Genomic DNA, 19,549 nt, shown 5'->3' with positions numbered 1-19,549 from the left:
CGGCCTCCCTAATAAAACTCCTGGGTCGGTTCCCTCTGGCCTATCTCAGGACATTCGAAGCATTCCTGGCAGAGTGCTCATTTGCCTCCAGTCTGACAAGAACCCATTCTTTCCTCCAGTCATCTACCTGATAGAATCTGAAAATATACTTAGAATTTCAAATTTTCACATAATAGACAGGGGTCTTTCCAATTAGATAATCTAGAGTACTAGTCTTATTTGGTATCAATTAAATGATATATATCTGTATAAGAAGCCCTTTTTGCTAAAATCTAACAACCTATTATATTTATATAGAATAACTTACGTTAAGAGGTAGTAAGATGATTCTACTAATTCTAAAAACTGCAAGTATATATGAATATATAATAACCTTGTCTTTGGGAGTTGTCGTGAGTGGATATGCAGCGGCGCGCAAGAGCTTATATATTAATACCATAACCGCGTGGTTTTCAGCGGGGAATGCAAAGGTCTGTGCGCACACTCGACGGCCCATGTTGTTGGCTGAGGTTATCCGACAGCCTAGATGTCGGGTATAAAATCTGGACATGAGATCGACAATTCTCTCTATAAATCATTCATTAGATGATACAAGTACATACGACCATAGGGTGTGGAAAACAGGGCTTCCCGTCCGCTCAGCCGTACTTAAGCCACACGCCGGCCGGTTAGTAGTATGGTGGGTGACCACATGCGAATCCCGGCTGTTGTATGTTTTATTTTTATTTTTGTTTTTGCTGGTAGGTATAATCTGTGGATGATCATGCTTCTTCGATTGTTTGACACTTAATATACTTAGAATAGAGTTGTATAGACGTTGGATAATGGAACTGCGGGCCTAGCCGGTAATCTCCCCGTGTAGAATGCAAGAGAAACTAATTTTATACAGTATAGAGGTGGAGGTGTCATGACATCTTCTTGTAGCCAGGGTATTCAATTTTAAACATATACCAAAGCTTTACAAAAGACAGGGAAAGTATACCGAATACATATGTGCAGGACTTTCGAACTATCACATGGATTATCACAAAGGCAATGGCAATAAAATGAGATATTCCTATATTGACTAGATGGAGAGCTATGGAATTTCGATAGAAATGCGAAGATAGCCGTCTAACTTTGCTCTTTCTTATGATTGATGTGACCAAGCAGTGACTGCCAGTATTCTGTAATTCCTGATCTAGCGTCTAAGAAATGGCTCGGCATCGTCCTGTCATCACCCATTAGGGTTATCAGCTAGCCATGGATGCTAACCCCATCTGTATCTGCCTAGGGTTGACTAGTTCCACTTCCACTGGGAAACTGTGTGGGAGACTTGCTTCAGTACCCGACTCCAGGCTTGAGTACTCCATGCAGTAATCATAATGTGGTCATCTTATCAAAACGAACGAGTGGCTACCAATGCTCAATGCTTGAGTAGAGGTTTCTTCAGCCAATCTTACCGTCCATGACAAAAGCCTTCATGGGTAATATTCCGACAAGGCCGTAGCTGCGATTGGCCGGGACATGGCCCTTTCAGCCCCCAAAGCTGACAGCCAGCCTTTCGAGCTTCGTGTGAGCGGGGCAGACGTGGTAGCGTGGTTTGCCCCGCCTATGCGGCTGGATGATGGATTCAGCTCGTTGCGCATAAAGGGCAGACCGGTCCCCGCAGAATACCCAGTAGGGGTTCAAAAAGCGCCCACTAAAGAGAGAATCCTGGATACAAAGTTTCAAAGGGCACGATGACCACGGAGCCTGAGGAGAAAAGGGCCCCCGCGTCCGTGAAGGAGATCTGGGAGAATACCATCGTGCGCTTCCAAGAGCGCACGGGCCAAAGGCTGGACGGTGTCTCCCAGCGTCCGGACGACCTGCGAAGACTCCTCGACGCGCATTATGCGGCACAAGCGGACGGTAAAAATGTGTCGAAGGCTAAAGCGACGGGGTTCCAAATGATACATTGCATCCAGCTACTCGGTGGGATTGCGTCCCAGGGTGCGTCCATGGTTAGTGACAATAATACCGCATTGCCTGTGCTTTAAGATCGTAAGAAGGAACACTAATCTGAATCTCAGGCTTTCGCCCCGACGGGACTGTGTTTCAACGCTCTGTCCTTCCTTTTGGATATTCCGAAAAAGGTCCATGAGTTCCATGGCGAGATAGATGCTATCTTTGCGGAAGTCGGTCCCGCTCTTGCCCAATTTCGGATCTACGAGCGGATGGAGGACAGCGCCAAGCTGGACGAGGCTCTGCTACTGTCCATCTACCAGGTCATGACGAGTTTCGTGAACTTATGTGCCGACTGCATCAATATCCACCGTGAGGGTAGATGGAAAGGCTTCAAGCGCAATGCCAAACGGATCCTATTGGACGATGGGTCTGTACAGGGAGAGTTGACACATTTCAAAAAGCTCACTCTGGATCAGTTGAACGTCCAGGCAACTCTAACTCTCGAGGCTGCAGTGGAAACAGGCCTGCACGTCAAGTTCATAAAGGCCACTACGATCGAGATCGATACAACCACGAAGGCCATCAAGGGTGACGTATCTGGGCTCGTGGAGGCGGAGAACAAGCGCACATTGGATGGCAACCGGAAGCGCATTTTGAGTATGATAAAAACAAAGCTTGGGCTGCAGGATGGCGCAGCAGCCGCGGTTATTGAGGCCCGCGATAGAATGTGGAAGGGCGCTGTGAAAGATAGCGGGAAATGGTTGAACGAAATTGACGTATATAAGCAGTGGATTGACAGTAGCAGCGCAGCAGAGCCCCTGCTCGTCTTGACCGGTACGCCTGGAGCGGGAAAGTCTTTTCTGGTTTCTGCGATTGCGGAGGAAATTAAATCTAGAAACTTGTCCACAAAAGCTGAGCGCAGCTTGATCGGATATTACCCCTTCGCCATGGGAGAGAAAGGAGGGGCGGACGGCGATAGACGACCACTGGAGGCGGCGATCAAGTCTATCTGTGTCCAACTGGCGGAGCAGGACCTCGCTTACGGGAGGCATGTGTGTACTGTGTGCAGTGAGCCAGGGAAGAACGAAAAGTATTTTAGGGACGGCAGCTGTACAGATCTCTGGGCGACGTTGGGGATAGGAATGCCGGGGGAAAATACGACGCATTACATCCTCCTCGACTCGGTCGGCACACTCAGCGCAGGAGACCGCGAGGGGCTCATGAGGGCGATTCAGGAGGGCAAGCAGGGCGGGTCCAACCGCGTCAGAGTGCTTATCAGCTGTGAGCCAGGGACATTCACTCGGGATCAGCTGCTCTCGTCTCGGACTAAAACGATCGACATCACCACGTACAACCAGGTTGACGTCAAGGCATTCATTACGGAGGAGCTGAAGAGGGAGTCCCTCTTCCAGGGAGCAGATGAGGACTCACAGCGTCGGAGAAAAATGGTCGAAGAGCTACTCCTGGCGCGCTCCGACAATACCTATCCAACGATCCAGCAGGATATGCGCAAAGTCAAAGATGTCGTCGTGTCAGGCGGCACGGAGGAGGAGCTTAGCCGGGTCTTGCACGAGTCAAGTACAGACCCACAGCATCAAGTGCGATTGGATATCGAAGCATTGGAAGCGACGCTCAAGCCCCGGGAGATTGAGGAGATCAATGAGCTTCTGGTATGGGCGGTGGCTGCAGATCGAGACATGCTTGTGAGCGAGCTGGAGGCGGCCTTGTTCCTCCGCTTCAACGCCGTCTCTCTTCAGTCTCTCGGCGAGAAGATCACGGGAAAGTACTCCAGACTCTTTAGCTTGGTTTCTGCGACGTCTAGTGAAAAGGCCGTAGTACTCAAAGATCACGTTCGAGACTGCGTTGTTGTTCAACGAGACAGGCCTCGCCAGTCCGAAGATGACCCGAAGATCACGGCCACTATCAGCATCACAAACGCAGATCACAAGCTCGTCCAGCGGTTCTTTTGGGACTTGAATCACCACTCCTTCCTGGGGGGATTTACGTTCCAGCCTACAGCCGATATGACTAACGTGGGCCAGCGGAGGATCCAGGTGAACGAAGCCGACGCTCACCTGGAGATTGTCAAACGGGCTTTCAATTTGTTTCTCCAACCAGTTATCGATAAAAGGGGGAAGGTGCTAGGAGAATACTTGATGAGTTCTATCCCATTGCATCTCAAAGCCCTGTCCGAGGTAACTGGTTTCGACGAGCTTCAGCCGGCAGATAAGCAGTTCATTGGATCCAGCGTGTACGATTTGTTCAACGACGACAGTATCATCGAGCGAAATTGGGAATTCTGCTCGATGTGGGCTCCATGGTTCTCCGGTAATGACCAGATGGACACGTTCTGGAAATGGCTGGACGACCCTGTCGCGATTAGCCGCCTAGGGCCTCGGGACAAACGATGGCTCGAAGACTGCAAGAGGGACAAACATCGCAACTCAAGTCTGTTGACTCCCATCATGACCATGATTGCTCGGAACTGGCTACAGAGAACCGAATGGACCGACACCGGGCCATTTGAATGGATCCGAGGGTTCCTAACGTTGGTAAGTGGTTGTTGAATCCCATTGTTTGCCTCGGCCTAATTCTTGCTGATCTCAACTTTAGGGGACCGAAACACAGCGCGATGAGGACGGCGGTACGGCTGGGAAGGTTGAAGTCTTCGACGAAGGTGACGGGAGAATTATGATCAATCCCAGGGAACCCCCTTTAGAATGTATTGCCAGATGTGAGCAATGGTGCAAGCAGGCTTTGAAAGTATCCGAAGTGGACTACACATGGTGTATGCGACTAGGTGACATTTACGCTCAATTTTGGGATGAAGCTGCTGCGAGTGAGCATTACAAGAAAGTATGAAACTCTTAGTCTGCGCAGAATGAGCCGAGATCTAACGAGAATCAACAGGCTACCACGATTCTCCAGGCTCAGGATCCCGTCAACAAGGAGCAGCTACGAGAAGCATTCAAAGCTCTCAGCAGATGCGCAACCGACCCTGAAATGTCTTTCAGCTATCTAAAGGAAGCCTCCAAGTTGGATGAAGATAATGTGGAGGTTCTTTTTGCGGTGTTCCGACAATATGTCGCCAGTGGACAAGAGGACGATGCGCGGTCCATCATCCAAAAAGCCGTTACCCATAAAATTCCAGGAACGGCGTCTAATCAGTTGGTGAATATGTTAACAACAACCGTGTGTGATGAGAGGGGCACATTGCTCTTATTCAAGGCAATGTCTGCCATAGTCTCTTCGTGCGCGGGGTTGTGGGAAGTCTTCCAGGGTGAGATGGAGTTGGCAATCGACACTGCGCGGACGGAAGCCAAAACCGATGAGGTTGCGATTCTGCTGTTGCAGCTGGGCAGGGCCAGGTATTATGTCTACAGGAACTCTGCCGAGCAATTAGCTATCTCCGCACGTCACCTGCGCGAATGTTTGGACATAGTTAGGGAGAGCACTACTTCGGAAGGCCGAAAACAGCTTTTTTTCATCCAACAGCCAGCCGCCATCCATCTGAGCATGTTCTATTTCGAGAGATGCATGCGTACGGATAGGGTGGACCTAGAGGCAAACGTGGAGGTGTTACGGCAAATTCACGAGGATGAGCCTGCTTTCGATGGCCCTAAGTCAATACTTGCAAGTCTATACTCGCTCAAGGGACAGAGAGCCAAGGCTCATGACATTTTTCGATCCGATATGGTCGAGGTTTTCAACATACTGGTTGATGACATCTCGTTCAATGATGTTGACGGGTTCACGATGCTTCGTAACCTTCTCGACCGAACTGGGGATTACGAGAATGCACTGCGAGCTGCGTTGTTGTTTCCGAAAAACCAATTTGATGAGACTGTCATCGAAGGGCTTCTGGCCGGACAGGGGTCCGTGGTGGCAGCAATCAGCGCAGAACTGGTGGATTTCTATCAGACTAATTGTCTACACAAAAAGCTATGTTGGGAAAGGCTTACGGAGGTCACGGCGGAAGTGGCCAGATTAGCAGCCCAAGCAGATGCTGTCAGCGAGGAGCAGGCGGCTTGCTATAAGAAAGTGGAAAATATCTTAGAAGATCACGATAGAAGAAATGATTGGGGGATTGCCTGCACCAACTGCAATCGGTGGTGGGACTATGATCTCGGCCTTCACGCCTGCAAATATTGCTACAGTGTGGATCTTTGCGATGCCTGCTGGAACGATATGAGATCGGGCAAAGCAGCCAATTCTTTGGTTTGCAGCAGCACACACGAGTGGTACGACCTACCGCCGTTGACGGTGGAGCAATATTTTCGTGCGTGTAAAGAGCTAGTCTTGATGAAGAACGACAATGGAGACGAGGAGCTGGTTTCTGTGTCAAAGTGGCTGGGGACGCTGTGCGAGGAATGGGGGTTGTCAAAGGCTGATTGGAACTTTGAGGAGTAGTCGTACTTAGTAAAAATGACAGCATATCATACAATAGGACTTGCTCTATACTTTCAAAGGTTTTTCCATTATAGCCCGGTTCTCAGAATCCTGCGATACGTGCCGTGTTTTCTTTCGCGATGTCCATGCCACTTCAGGGCTGGGTTTACTTAAAGAGTACGAACAAAGCGGAGAGAAACAGATTGACTTCAGGATTTATTTCCGCCTGAACTGCCTTGAAAATCTTTGAAGTTGTAACAAAGATTATATAGAGTCGGAAGATGATATTCTATCACTTATGAATAGATTATACAAACAACGCCTAAGCATGGGTATAATATGCCGATACAGAACAAAGTCACCGCTGGAGACATCAATGGCGCAGGAAACGAAAGAAATCGGGTGAAGGACTAGCCGGTAAAGCAACGTTCGCTTCCTTGAAGACCTTTATCATCTTCTGGGACAGCTTTGATTTGGGAGGGATCGTCCCAGGTACTGCTCCCGTCCTGAGAAGCGCACGCACAACCTGGTGGAAATCACGGCTGACGGCAAAGGAGAAAGGGGTTACATGCCTGCGGTCAGCGCGGTTTATGTCGGCACGTCCATCTAGGAAGGCGAGAAATTTCTCGTTCCACAGGGCACTGCCCTCGTAGTTCTTCAGTAGGGTCAGAAGAGGCGTTTCGCCATTTTGAGAGTTGGGTAGGTCTAAGTCTAATTCTGGTTTGAATTCTCTGAAACAGTTGATCAGGGTTGCCCCTTGTGTTCTGCAGTAGGTTGCATAATGCAGGCTGGTCAGCCCGTCTGTTGAGGTCGCCGTAGCATCGGCGCCGGAGACTAGCAGCTGTGAGACAATGTCTACATGGCCGTCTCGCGCGGCTTTCATGAGCGCCGTTTGATTATCTGCGGATGGAGCGTCGACCGTTGCGCCCGCCTTCAATAGCGCCTTCAATAGAGTTTGGACCATGTCCAGGCTTCCCTGCTCCACGGCAAGGTACAGAGGAGTTTTCTTGTCAGAGATTTGCCGGCTCAGATCGGGTGTCGGCTGCTCAGACAGAAGCAATTCCAAATCTTGGGTGAGAGAGTTTGTCACTGCGGCAATCAAACGGGTGTCCGCTAGTGGGGTGGGAGTTCTTGCACAGTCTGGAGGAGTGGTGGCTGTGGCTTTGGAGTCTAGAGACGTCAGATCTCCCTCGGATGTACGGACGGTGTTCACTGACGACAGAGATTCCTTTCTGACGCTGTAGCCTCTAATAGAGCCTTCCGCGACAAGTGCCAAATGGCGAAGTATGTCCTTCACTTCGTTCGCACGCGGACGACTATCTTTCTTGATGCTCAACGTGTACAGGAGCAAATCACAGCACCCATTCAACAGGTCGGGGTGCAAGTCGTACCCGGCGTGAGGGAGCCCATCCAGCCACGCCTTGATGTGTGGGTTCAGAACACGGGAACTCCTTCCGGGGGAGGCGCGGTGAAAATGATCATCGAGGTAGTCGGTGATTCCATCCGTATCTTTCCGTCGTCTCAAATCCAACTCTCGCAGCCCACTTGCCCCATTCAGTGCGAAGGCGATTATACGCACGAGGATACAACCCAGCGACCAGACGTCACTTCTACGCCCGAACTCGCCGTCCAGAACTTCCGGCGGATGGTACGGCATTTCCCCCCGGGCCAACGGAGATCGTTGTATTGTATATGCAGAGCCATCGGGATTGGTAGGCACCATAAGACCCGCCTGAGTTTGGGTCATCATGGATATTCCAAAATCCGTGATCTTCCACTTTCCCACTGAGGGAGATTGGGGGTTCGGGTACACGAGTATATTGGCCGGCTTGAGGTCCATGTGGCAGCAGACTCGGGGCGGGTCTGTTTCGAGCCCTGCATGCAGGAAGGCAAGGGCACTGGCAAGATTTGAAGAACCGCGGAGGATCTCCGGAATGGTGAAGCCGGTGCCATTATTCAGGCCTCCTTCGAGAAATCTTTCCAGGTCCATCATCGCCAGGGGGTATAAAATGTAAAAGTCGTTTCCAACTTCGACTGTCGCCAAGAAACGGACGATCCGATCATGTTCAATGAGACTGTCTTTTAGGATCTTTAAGTTTCTCGCCTCGTGCTTGAATTCGCTGCTGTTCGAAAACCGTTTGCAGGCTACCGGTACCTCCCTCTATGCGACAACCAGGATTAGCTGCAATTTGGGAGGCTCGAGAGTTGCAGTGCGGGTCAGGACTCACGCCGATGGGACCTCCTGAGAACGCTCTTTCTTCGGATGGCCGGTAGTGTACCGCGGGAATGACCTCTTTCGTGACACTCCCGTATGCTCCTCGGCCCAGGTCGTCGGATCGTCCTTCTAAAAAAGGCAGTCTCCAGTCCTTGGGCTTCACGTTATTCATTCCCTCTTCAATATCGATCGGCCAGAATATAACTCGTTCGAAGAGGAACTTAAATGCCCATTCCTCCCCCAGGAAATTGGTATCACGGAGCGCCGCGAGGTCGTAGCAGGGAATATCCTGATCAGTCCGACCCGAGGTGTGTATAAAGATATGGGAGAACCGTGTCCACTCATCCCAGCGGATGGAGACTAAAATTGAGAGTGTCTGCAAATGGGCGCCTTTGATAGTGGGAATGTGTGATGAATCGAAACCAGGCTCCATGTGCTGGATAAAAAGTTCCAGGCGGTCGTTGGTCCAGATGTCATCTAGGGCATCTCGAGGGATGAATGTCGCAGACGAGTCGCCTTTTTTGTGCATTCTCGCCTGGATGCTGGTTTGAAGCTCGCTCATAAAGGTTCTTGGACCACTTTTAGGCCCGGTTCCCTCCATATTTTAAGGGGGGCCTCCGGGCAGGGATCGAGGACCAGAGGACAAGATCAAATAATGGAAGCGAGAGCATGTTATTAAGGGTGGAAACCAGGGTGATTCGTACAAAACAAACACAAAAACGAATCCCAGCGCCACAGAGTATACACTTTGTACTCTGATGAGGTTCACCGGGGTCTTTTGCCGCTCAGACCATTGCAGAAAGAGTCCAGGTATTGCGTCAACGTGTGGCAAGAAACACCTTAGAAGTGGCTAATAACCACAGCCACACCGGTCTACTCACAACCAGGCGGGCTATTTGATGTGGAAGTCACCTGTCAGTACGGAGAGGTGATTGAAGATTGATCCAGTGAGAAATGTCATCAAATCTTAGACATAGCCCTGCTTCGACGCAAGGCGATGTCATGGTGGACTGCGCCCCTGAGTGCTTCCCCGCTTGAGGGCAATCGTATTTTTGCAAGAATACAGGGCATTAGGCGAATTTGTCCTGCAAGGCTGCACGCAATATTTCTTGGCCAATTGGATATGCGCATAGGACCACCTCGGGGCTGGATGGTGGCCTGCGCCGCCCTGGTTGGGCGTCTGGATCCACAAACCCCTGTATGTACCTCTTACTCTTGGGTGTCTCGTTGGCGGGGCTATATGCTGGTGCCTACTGGGTGCTAAAAATACTTGTCCACTCATATACGAGAAGGTGATTAGTATTTTACTAATGCCTGTCGTGACGTGGAACCTTTGAAGGACGCTGATCGATATCTAGAGTAACTAAGACTACATCATCTTTTAGCAACAAAGAAGATACAAATTAGTTCCATGAGATCATCCTTATACGTGTTAATGACATATTCTGTCTGTAAGGCCAACTTGCACAATCTGAACTAACATCAAAACACAGTTCCTTCATTCCAACAGCCCTGTTAGTGTTGTTGATGATAACATTAACTTTGGCTCTCACATAAAATGATCATCCTTCCAATAATGAGAATGAAAGCGGGCTACTCGCCAGAATCTTTACAGACACAGAATTCCTCAAAGTCCCCTCTTTCCTGGCCACGGAAAACACGAAACAATGAGAGGTGCCATCTCACGTGGCAGACCATCCTATGTTTGACTATAGGACACGTCGTATAAGCAACTGACAGACACGGTAAACACTGGGCGCTACTTACATATGCCGTTCATCTCTTCTAGCGTGTATTTTGATGAAGCGCCTGGGACCTGTATGTAAGGTTAGGATGCAATGGCCAAGGGAAAATAGCCAGGACGCCGTAGGGCGACTCACAAAGAGAAATACCAATATAAATGCAATCACATCTAGACCACTGCTTCAAGTTAAGATCATGTTTGCCGTATCAATTGAAAATGCAGTGTAACTAACGAGAACAGGAAGAGCAGCTCGGGGTTTCCCAGAGCCTGGGTCAGTTTGGGCACGAAGAGTACCAGCAAGCCAAGCCCAAGGAAATTGACCATGACACTAAAGCTCATTCCGACTTCTATAGACAATGAAACCGGTCAGACAGGGCATGTATGAATTAGGGCTCGGATGATGCATGCCTCGATATGAAAGAGGGAAAGCTTCTGCGCTGAACGTGAATGGGATCGGGCCCGCCCCCACCCCATATGCCACGTTAAAAAGAACAACCGTAAAGGTGGCAATCGGTCCCAGTCGGGTATTCACGTCGTCTATTTCATAAAAACCACCAATGGCCACCAAGCAAAAGAACATCGCTCCCAGAGAGGTGAGGAGGAGTTGTCTGCGGCTGTACCTGTCGATCAACCTAAAGGCCGGCAGAGTACAAAGAAAGTTTGCCAGCCCAAACCCTAAAATTGTACGGTCAGTCCATGTTCGGGCTTTTGCTCATGGAATGACAAACCAAAGTTCAACCATGCCACCCTTGTTCTCCTGTGGAGCTCGTTAGCAGTAAGTTCTCGGTTTCTAACGACAGGTCTAGGCTGTCGATCTTTATTAGCAGGTTGGTGGATGTCGTCGTAAAGTTTGGACGAGTAGAACGACAAGACATTGATCTATTGCGCCAGTTAGCTATCCGTACAAAACATGCATCATGAAAACGACAACCCACTCCGCAAAGCTGCTGGGACGCCATCACTATAAAAGCCGCTATACAGGCGTTTCTGTTTCTCGGGACGTTCCACAGTGCGCCAACTCTGTGCAGGTAGCTGCTATTCTGGACCATCTTCAGGTACTGATCTTCACCAGCCTGGTCTGGTGAATGTTCTAGCGGCATTCCACTTGCTGGATCCCTCCCCGCTTGCTGATCAGGTGCCGTCTGGTCTTTGATAAGGGTCGCCTCCTTCTGCAACTGGCTATGGATGTAGAAAAGATCTCGCGCGGCTTGGACCTCCGTTGGGCGGAGCTGACATAGCACACCAAATGCAGCACGGTAATGTCCTCTCCGTATCAAGAATCGTGGAGACTCCGGACAGAGGAATACCAGGAACAACATGATCAAGGCAGGAATAGCGGCTGTCGCCAGCAAGGCTCTCCAGGAATGATCGACGATCCATACAGTAAGGAAACCGAGAAATATGCCACTGCCGACATGAGTATGTGACTCGAGCGGGAGGAGAAACAACATACGCCGCATCAAAGAATTGCCACATTATCAATAGGCGGCCCCTGAGATGGTCAGCCGCTGCTTCTGCTGCAAACACCGGTGCAATTGATGCTTTGGCTCCAATCTGCAAATATGATTGTCAGTACGGGTTCCGATATAGCATCATAGCAGAAAACCTACGCCAAATCCAAGGCAAATTCGACATATAAGAAGCTGCACCCAGCTCTCGCAGCGGGCGGACCCTTCACGTCCATATTGTCAGTAGGACGGTGAATGATAGAGATAAGAGACCTGGTTACATACCAAGGGCAAAGGCCGCACATAAGATGGACGATAGAAGGAGAGCCGGTCGCCTCCCATTACTCGCTTCCTGTAGCAGGTCGCTTGACCAGGCACCTCTTGGGAATATTAGCAGCAATACCTCATATGAGATGGGGTTCTAACATGACACTTGCAGACAGCCAAGGTGCAGCATCTATGAATCCGGCTAAATAATCATTATCGTCCATGTTGAGGGCTATCCGCCACTCTTGAGAGCTGGCGTTAATAGATGATTGCTGCCATCCTCTATTTGTATATCAGACTGGTGCAATGATACAGAATGCCTGGTTTAAGGACAAATTACTGTGTGATTGCGGCACATGCTGTAGTGAGAATAATTGCCTTGAGCCCCTTTGTCTGGTGAAAAAACCCCGGTTGCTCCTCCCCACTGATTGAGTCGTCCTTTGGACCGCTCCGATCGTTGGGGTTGACATTGTCGTACCCTAGCTTGGCTCCCTCTTGCAGGGTCTCAATGCTGACAACGCTTTCCAGCTCATAGAGCTCATGGAACCTTTCCACATCTCGTCTGACTTCGTCGGGAGGACGGTCTCGAAGGGCATGTTGGTCCCTACTTATTCTGCTTATGTCAGGACCTGAAGGGACTCGACGTAAGACGCAAAGACAACAGCAGTGATAACCGGGGAGAGGATACAATGCTGTATGTATCAAGGGGTATTGGCCACTTACCTGGACAAGTGTATTGAGTCAGTCCCTTGATACATGGTCACGAATGGATCCGACCTTATGCACCATGCTATACGACGGATGGCTGGGACTGGATATAAAACACCACACTGTACTACCGAAGTTCTATTCGCAGCCTCACGCTAGGATACCTTTGTAGTCTCTGGCTACTATATAAGTGGGGTCAAATATTACCAGGGTCACAAAGTTGAAATGCACTCCTTTCCCTACGGAGTACACCAACCCCGGCCGGTGAGTTCGGGGAATGGGGATGGTATCCTTCTCCGTATTCGCCAGAGATGCCTGTCGCCCCCCGGAGGCCTGAACTCCGTCGCCAGTCATTGACTACCTTGTCTATTTAGCCGCTCACAGCCTTGTTTGCTCTTCCGGTTGCCTGTGGCACAGGCGATTGACCAAGGACGGACCAATTGGTGGGCTAGGGCTGGGCCTTGGCCTCCACCTCGTATCAAATCATCATCTACTAATCTGGGTCCGAGCAACATTCACCCATCACTTCCTATCACTGCCTATACCTGACTAGAATGTTGCTCCTCTTGCAGAGGAAGATGTCTATCTTGGATATCAGATATACAGGTCTCCAACTCCGAGCATAGTTTCCGTCATAAAGTCTTGGACATTCAGCCTTCTATCACGCCAGTTAAGGCTCATTCTCCCTGGGAAAGGTCCCGACACTAACATGCACTCTCACCAACACTAACCCTTATTACCAGGGCACTATTTCTGACCACACATTATATTGTGTCGTATATGTTTGCTTTGCTCATAACTAGATGTATACAACGCGAAAAATTATTGTCCAATTCCTCCCCGGTCCTGCATGCAATCACCTTGCTCGCGGGAAATAAAGCTTGCATCATGATGCGAGTCAACTTGATGCAACCCAAAGACCAAGGATCCCCGCAGTAACAGTACCCAACATTGAGCCTCATCGGACGCTTTAATGGGTGTACGGTTATTAGAACTTGGATCGTCCACTACTATTTAGTGTTGGCCCATCTCTACGGCAGGATCTCTTCCTTGTGCGAAATAACATCCTTGTATCCGAGATTTTGCCACCACAAATACCATGGTCAAGAACATCGTCAATGCAGGCCTGACGGGATATATCAAAAGAGAGAAACTGCAAGACCGTCTCCGCGATATCTTCCAAGAAGAGATCATAGTTTCCGCAAGTCCCTTCTTATGACCCACCACTCCATACCCCAGCTGACTCTTGAGACGTTCAGCACTATAATGGGTTATTCTATTTTGACGCGCCGAGACTAGTAAGCGAGGCACGTCTTTCCCCCCCTTATCCCTCTTGCACGTGAGCTATCCAGTGGGTGAAACTAACTACGCCACCGAGGCAGGATGAAATCGAGTATGACTGGCCCGATCCCCAAACCCCACCTGGAATCCCTGACTGATCGTCGACTGAACGGATTATAGCGACCTCCAGGAGCCCTTCCGTGTGAACTAAGTGGGGGCTGAGCGGATCCGGAGGGTTCAAAGAAGGTGGTGTCTTTGTTTGTACTTTGGTACATGATTTGTTTAGGCGAGCCTCGAGTTTCTGTATTAGTCGTGGCAAGGCGTAACTGATCTGGGCGGTGCACCACACGTTGATGTTTCTCCAGAGCCTTTTTGTCTCTTGCAAGGCGTATCTCAAGCTATCCTATCTCCCTTTGTCAAAGTGTGTGCAGTTTAAATGTTCCCGGAGTCTTTCCAGAACACCTGTGGGTCTGTGGCCAAGGATTTCCTACCACGCTAATACTACCACTATTGTCAATCCCGATACCCTATCTTCCACGGACTATGGATGAAATCAATATGAGTTACTATCAGGCCGTCCAGCCATACCTTCACAGACCTGCCCTTGTCTCTAACCCCAAGAAATCAAACATTTCTCTCTTCGATTCTACCGTACCATCCAAAATCCAGACGTTCACTGACAGCGAAGAATTCGATAAATATATATCGACGACCCCGAAGCCCACCACACGAATCATGTAATTTCTCAAATCTGACATCCCGGACCCCAAAGCTTATCTCGTGCAGTTCCATCTCTAGTCGCATTTCGACCCAGCCCCTCGGCATTACAGAAACGTCTTTAAGAACACTCATAAATGCCTATACTATCCATCACTCATACCTCGATCGTGTCCTTTCGTTTGGTGACAAGCCGCGCTGCTCAGATGCGGGACATGGAGGTTTAATCGTGCAACGTAGGGAGCATGGATCATATGGTAGCTTAGCCCTGAACATTTATTTATATAGCATGAAAGCTAACACCAATAGATTCCCACTACCTGTTCGCATACCCAGAAGGCTATAACAATGGCCAATCCGTAGCGTGGACGACCCGACAGACCTGCGTTTTCCACCGATTCGACCCCTCTGGGAACGAAAACCTGTGGATATTTCTACACGCGGGTCCACGCACCAAACTACAGACAACCATTGAGGCCGACATTTCCTCGGGTGTCTTCTCGTCTGAGACCAGCTGGTGCTCGTTTCACCTGCTGGCTCTTGCTACCTATCTCTGGAACTGGCGGTGGTATATTCGTTACTTGGGGGATGGCATTGAACGCATAGTAAGCCTTGCGCGTCACTAGACGCTTGGAGCCCTGCTGATCAGGGATGAAGGTGGAAATGGCGCTCACTCTGAATGACGCCGACCTGCAATCTGTTAATCAGTCGAGTCCCCTGAACTTGCTTAAGCCTCAGTACTTGGAGGATAACCTTGCCCCGGTAAAAGCACAGGTAGGTGTTGCGCTGCAGATAGTTCGCAGGCTGGGGGAGTTGAACGCCCAGCTTTACTCAAACGGCCTCATTAAAGAGTCCCAATTGTTGGCAATTGACAATGTGCTGGAGCATCACCGCGTGAGCCTGGAAGGGCACCTAGACAGTGTGACGGCGCTGGAAAGGAAGGTCCGTGGAATCTCACAGCTGGTAGGTCTCTAACAACCATCGCGCTCGTAGCCTCTGAGATCCTTTATCATTTCACTAACAACAGACCCATGCAGCTGGCCGTCGCACTCAACCTGAGAAACCAGTCTGTGACCATCGAGATCAATAATCGGTCGCTGGACATGAATCGAGAGTCGGTCGACGACAATGCGACTGTGCGAGTTGTCACGCTGGTCACTTTGACTTATCTACCTGCCAGCTTCGTTTCTGTACGTATAAAACCCGTCCAATACGAAACTTTTAGCAATCCAAAGGTCTAATTCAATACCCACAGACTCTTCTTGGAATGAACCTCTTCAATTTCAACGACCCCAACGGCAATACAAAGTTCACAATATCTCCGCAATTCTGGATCTTCGTAGTCATTGCTATGCCTTTGACGGCGCTTACTCTTGGGTTTTGGTATTTCATGATGCGCCGGCGATTGAGAAAGCGGAAATATTCTGACTGTGAGGGGGATATTAAATGTGGATAATTGGTTACCAGGCCATGGAGATATGACTCGTTGATGACCATCAGGTGCATGGCGAGAGAGGCACCTCTGTGGTTCCATATCCAGTGGTCTGGCCCAACCAATCCGGTGTGCTACTATATACGGCTTCTTGGACTATCTCTACATGAAGAACACAACAAGTGAAACTAATTCTATACGAAACTTTGTCGACCCTTTTGAGAGACGGAATCACTTTATTTTTATATATATTATGGGTGTGTTCTCATGCCACACAGAGATAAAGTTATACTAGTAAACACGTATCTGGCGGGTATAAACCGCCTTACCTTCATCTGGCATTAGAGGCAACCAGTGACTTTAGTTAGTCTACATCACCTACAAGTTGAGTCACAGCTTTTCGGTAAGCGCCGAAGCAAGGAGCTTTGGAAAACACTACTCACATGTTCAATGGATTCACTTTAGTGATCTTATCAAGTTATGATGACTTGACCGGTCAGCTGGATTAGGAATCTATTGAATTATAAGATGTAATCATGACGACAGGTATCAACACAAGCTCAAAGTATATACACATACCTATTGCCTAGGTATCCAGGCACAAATGGAGGGCGGAAATAATTCCCATTGGCTTGCCCCTCTGTCAGACCTCACCACCTCATCATCTCCCGCCATGCTCCTTCCTCTTCCTATTTATCATTCCTCATCCTACCTTCCTGGAATAAAAAGAGCTTTGTTCCAAATCTATCAGTGTTTTATCACAATGGAATACATTAAGAGGCTGATAGGTCGAGAAACGACAGCGGCGAGCTCCAACCCTCAACCGACAAGCTCCAAACCCCCGCAGCCGCGCATCATGGGTAGGTCTATAACTCTGGCTTTCCTAATATCGACTTGTATATGTGACAAGGTGTAACTGATTTGATGCAGCGGATCCACTGTTGTGTTCACGTAGTGAAACCGTGAGGAAGCTTGCTACAATACTTGACGAGGAACAGGTGGTCCATGTGAGAGGAACACCAGCCTCCGGCAAGTCTACCCTCGCCAAACTTCTCCACAGTCACAACAGGCAAAACCACATACCATCAGTCTTGATAGTAGGTTGGCCTCAGACGAAGAACTCCGCGCACACTAACATCTACATCAACATCCTCGTCCAGCACGCAAGAGATGCCGGCTTAACTTCCGTGACTCCAGACACTATCAGGGATACAGACGTTACCTTTCTCATCGACGAGGCACAGATGTCCTATGAAGATTATGGGCTATGGTTAGACTTTATCAAGACCCAGAATGGCCGCCGATATGGACCCAGAATCTGCTTGTTTACATCCTACGGCAGCCCCTCCGAGGGGCCAGACAATTACCCCACTGGTAGCCCACTTACATACCTGGGGGTCCAACAGCGAATATCTATCACTCCATCGAAGATTAGAGGCTCTCCACAGATCAGCCTCTTCTACACCCGGAGCGAATTTGATGACGTTGTACAACGGATATGTACGGATGGTCGGCGGCCAGTCCCGCTTCATCGTGACGCAGCGGATTATATTTTCTCTCTGACTAATGGTCACCCTGGTGCGGTTTACAGTGTGCTTGACATGATCTATCAGGTCTGGCTTAGTCTTGGTTTTCAATCCCAACTGAATGGATGCTTACTGAACGAATTGCAGGTGCACCGGTCGGAAATCAAACATGGGAAAATCAGGGAGGTGGGAAAGGATCATATAATAACAATGTTAGATGACGAAGAAGAGTCTTTCCGCATTCTTGGGCAATCAGTGGTGAAACGGTCTTTTGTAGACCGACGAAGGCTCAGTCACCATGCAGCGGACACTCTCCGAGAAGTCTTGAAGAATGGAAGCGTTCAGCGTGACCTTAGCAATGACGGCATTAGGAATTGTTATGAATCTGGATGGTTGCACTCGGAACCGCTTGATGCCGATGCGAGCAGTATTGTTTGTGTATTCCCAACAAGACTGCATGCTAAGTAAGACTTGCTTGTTGTTATTCTATATACACTCTACTGATCTGGATAGATACGTTGAACATTATCTCACCGCTTCTTTGGTGTCCTTCCCCATACAGAGATACCCCACCATTGGAGATCTGTCGGAAGCAGCCCTAAGGCGATTTTCGCTACGAAATCTCTCCTCTATAACACGAGTAGGCACTGGGGCCGTTGTCCGGCCCGTTGAAGCTTGTTATCAAGACGAATTTTATCGGTGTTTACATGAGGTTCTTGGGTTCTCGTCAAACGTCTCCAGTGAATGGTCTGGCGGTGGCAATGGCCGCATTGACTTCAGAATTGCTGACCTCGCATGGGGTATTGAATTGTTACGAGATGGAGATAGATTGGACGCCCACTGCTCCCGATTTGTAGACAACGGAAGTTACACTCGGTGGATCGAGCAAGGCGAATTGCGTGACTGGTTGATCATAGACTGCCGGACTTCACCTCCTCGCCCTTACAGTAAGTAAACATCACGGACGTCTTGATCTATGTCTACATTGAATTGCTAATCGAAACAAAGATGTACCGGGTACGAAGCTTTGGAGGGCTGTGTTTGCGGTGGACTTCTCTTCCATTGAAGTCTTGGATGCTTCCAACAATGTGGTCATTCCTCGGTTTCCGTTGATGTCTTAGCTCCACTACTTGTTTATCCAAGGAAACCGTGCGTTGTATCCTTTGTTGATCAATGGGTATTATTATATTCTGACGACACTCTTCTTGAAACAATCCTTTTATATCCGTCTTACTGTCTTGTTAGTTATATACTTAATAAGAGGAGAAACCCCAAGTCACGCAAGTCTCAATATAAAAACCTCCGATGGACATATTCTAGAATCTAGATACAGCTTGCTTATGTGGTATTGCGTCTACAGTGTAGTCCGAAATGCTAGACAAAGCTGCGAATATCAGAGGACATGGCACATGCTAGCGCCTCGCGTGTCTCTTTTTTCTGGCAATCCCTCAATATTTATATATAACAGAGTAGTTTATTTCCCAGTACATACGACCATAGGGTGTGGAGAACAGGGCTTCCCGTCCGCTCAGCCGTACTTAAGCCACACGCCGGCCGGTTAGTAGTATGGTGGGTGACCACATGCGAATCCCGGCTGTTGTATGTTTTTCTTTTTTTATTATTTTGTATCTCGAAAACTATGGTTATCATCGTAGACCATGCGGCAAGGTTTGGAGCCCAGGGAAGCTTGATTTATACACTAGTGGCAAGCTAAATGACGCTAGGTGGGAGACCTTTTTGATGCGCTGGAATCTGCGCTAATACATTTCTCGCCAAGAGATGGGTAGCTATCTGAAATGGGAATACTGGGCTAAAGGGTTCGAAATTTAGAACCTAAACTGATATGAACTATATATATAGTGTTGGGATATCAACTGTGTTAAGCCCCACCAATGC

The 19,549-nt window shown here is 49.1% G+C and overlaps 7 protein-coding genes across 7 annotated transcripts; 4 read left to right on the top strand and 3 right to left on the bottom strand.

Moving 5' to 3' along the window:
* Positions 1-1,721: 1,721 nt before the first annotated feature.
* P168DRAFT_336498 (uncharacterized protein) lies at positions 1,722-6,336 on the top strand (the record flags this gene model as incomplete). The annotated part of the gene is given in 4 exon segments (XM_024841729.1): positions 1,722-1,982; positions 2,052-4,478; positions 4,540-4,782; positions 4,798-6,336. The coding sequence occupies 4 exon segments, from the start codon at positions 1,722-1,724 to the stop codon at positions 6,334-6,336; spliced, it is 4,470 nt and encodes a 1,489-aa protein (XP_024689174.1).
* A 252-nt stretch (positions 6,337-6,588) lies between these two features.
* Positions 6,589-9,553, bottom strand: P168DRAFT_307479 (kinase-like protein). Its single transcript, XM_024839110.1, has 2 exons — positions 8,544-9,553; positions 6,589-8,476 (listed from the first exon to the last, which is right to left on the bottom strand). The coding sequence occupies exons 1-2, from the start codon at positions 9,129-9,131 to the stop codon at positions 6,689-6,691; spliced, it is 2,376 nt and encodes a 791-aa protein (XP_024689173.1). The 5' UTR covers positions 9,132-9,553; the 3' UTR covers positions 6,589-6,688.
* Positions 9,554-9,953: 400 nt separating this feature from the next.
* Positions 9,954-12,364, bottom strand: P168DRAFT_293441 (MFS general substrate transporter). Its single transcript, XM_024837810.1, has 12 exons — positions 12,330-12,364; positions 12,149-12,271; positions 12,008-12,102; positions 11,885-11,946; positions 11,728-11,828; positions 11,210-11,681; positions 11,003-11,153; positions 10,683-10,949; positions 10,507-10,621; positions 10,411-10,450; positions 10,298-10,346; positions 9,954-10,239 (listed from the first exon to the last, which is right to left on the bottom strand). Exons 2-12 carry the CDS (start codon positions 12,211-12,213, stop codon positions 10,124-10,126), a joined length of 1,533 nt encoding a protein of 510 aa, XP_024689172.1. The 5' UTR covers positions 12,214-12,271; positions 12,330-12,364; the 3' UTR covers positions 9,954-10,123.
* P168DRAFT_293440 (uncharacterized protein) lies at positions 12,211-12,821 on the bottom strand. The gene is made up of 2 exons (XM_024837809.1): positions 12,713-12,821; positions 12,211-12,602 (listed from the first exon to the last, which is right to left on the bottom strand). The coding sequence occupies exons 1-2, from the start codon at positions 12,745-12,747 to the stop codon at positions 12,326-12,328; spliced, it is 312 nt and encodes a 103-aa protein (XP_024689171.1). The 5' UTR covers positions 12,748-12,821; the 3' UTR covers positions 12,211-12,325.
* An 895-nt stretch (positions 12,822-13,716) lies between these two features.
* Positions 13,717-14,234, top strand: P168DRAFT_69794 (uncharacterized protein). Its single transcript, XM_024842112.1, has 3 exons — positions 13,717-13,898; positions 13,957-14,004; positions 14,080-14,234. Exons 1-3 carry the CDS (start codon positions 13,797-13,799, stop codon positions 14,134-14,136), a joined length of 207 nt encoding a protein of 68 aa, XP_024689170.1. The 5' UTR covers positions 13,717-13,796; the 3' UTR covers positions 14,137-14,234.
* Positions 14,235-14,355: 121 nt separating this feature from the next.
* P168DRAFT_69791 (uncharacterized protein) lies at positions 14,356-16,378 on the top strand. Its single transcript, XM_024842111.1, has 6 exons — positions 14,356-14,715; positions 14,765-14,952; positions 15,005-15,300; positions 15,353-15,658; positions 15,733-15,885; positions 15,951-16,378. The coding sequence occupies exons 1-6, from the start codon at positions 14,522-14,524 to the stop codon at positions 16,149-16,151; spliced, it is 1,338 nt and encodes a 445-aa protein (XP_024689169.1). The 5' UTR covers positions 14,356-14,521; the 3' UTR covers positions 16,152-16,378.
* Positions 16,379-16,793: 415 nt separating this feature from the next.
* On the top strand, positions 16,794-18,943 carry P168DRAFT_293437 (uncharacterized protein). Its single transcript, XM_024837808.1, has 6 exons — positions 16,794-16,987; positions 17,058-17,224; positions 17,288-17,740; positions 17,801-18,117; positions 18,167-18,600; positions 18,662-18,943. The coding sequence occupies exons 1-6, from the start codon at positions 16,891-16,893 to the stop codon at positions 18,772-18,774; spliced, it is 1,581 nt and encodes a 526-aa protein (XP_024689168.1). The 5' UTR covers positions 16,794-16,890; the 3' UTR covers positions 18,775-18,943.
* The last annotated feature ends 606 nt before the right edge of the window (positions 18,944-19,549 follow it).

The sequence above is a fragment of the Aspergillus campestris genome (assembly GCF_002847485.1).
Source record: "Aspergillus campestris IBT 28561 chromosome Unknown P168scaffold_14, whole genome shotgun sequence".
Lineage (NCBI taxonomy): Eukaryota > Fungi > Ascomycota > Eurotiomycetes > Eurotiales > Aspergillaceae > Aspergillus > Aspergillus campestris.
Note: the sequence above shows the minus strand (reverse complement) of the source record. Positions and strands in the feature narration are given on the sequence as shown.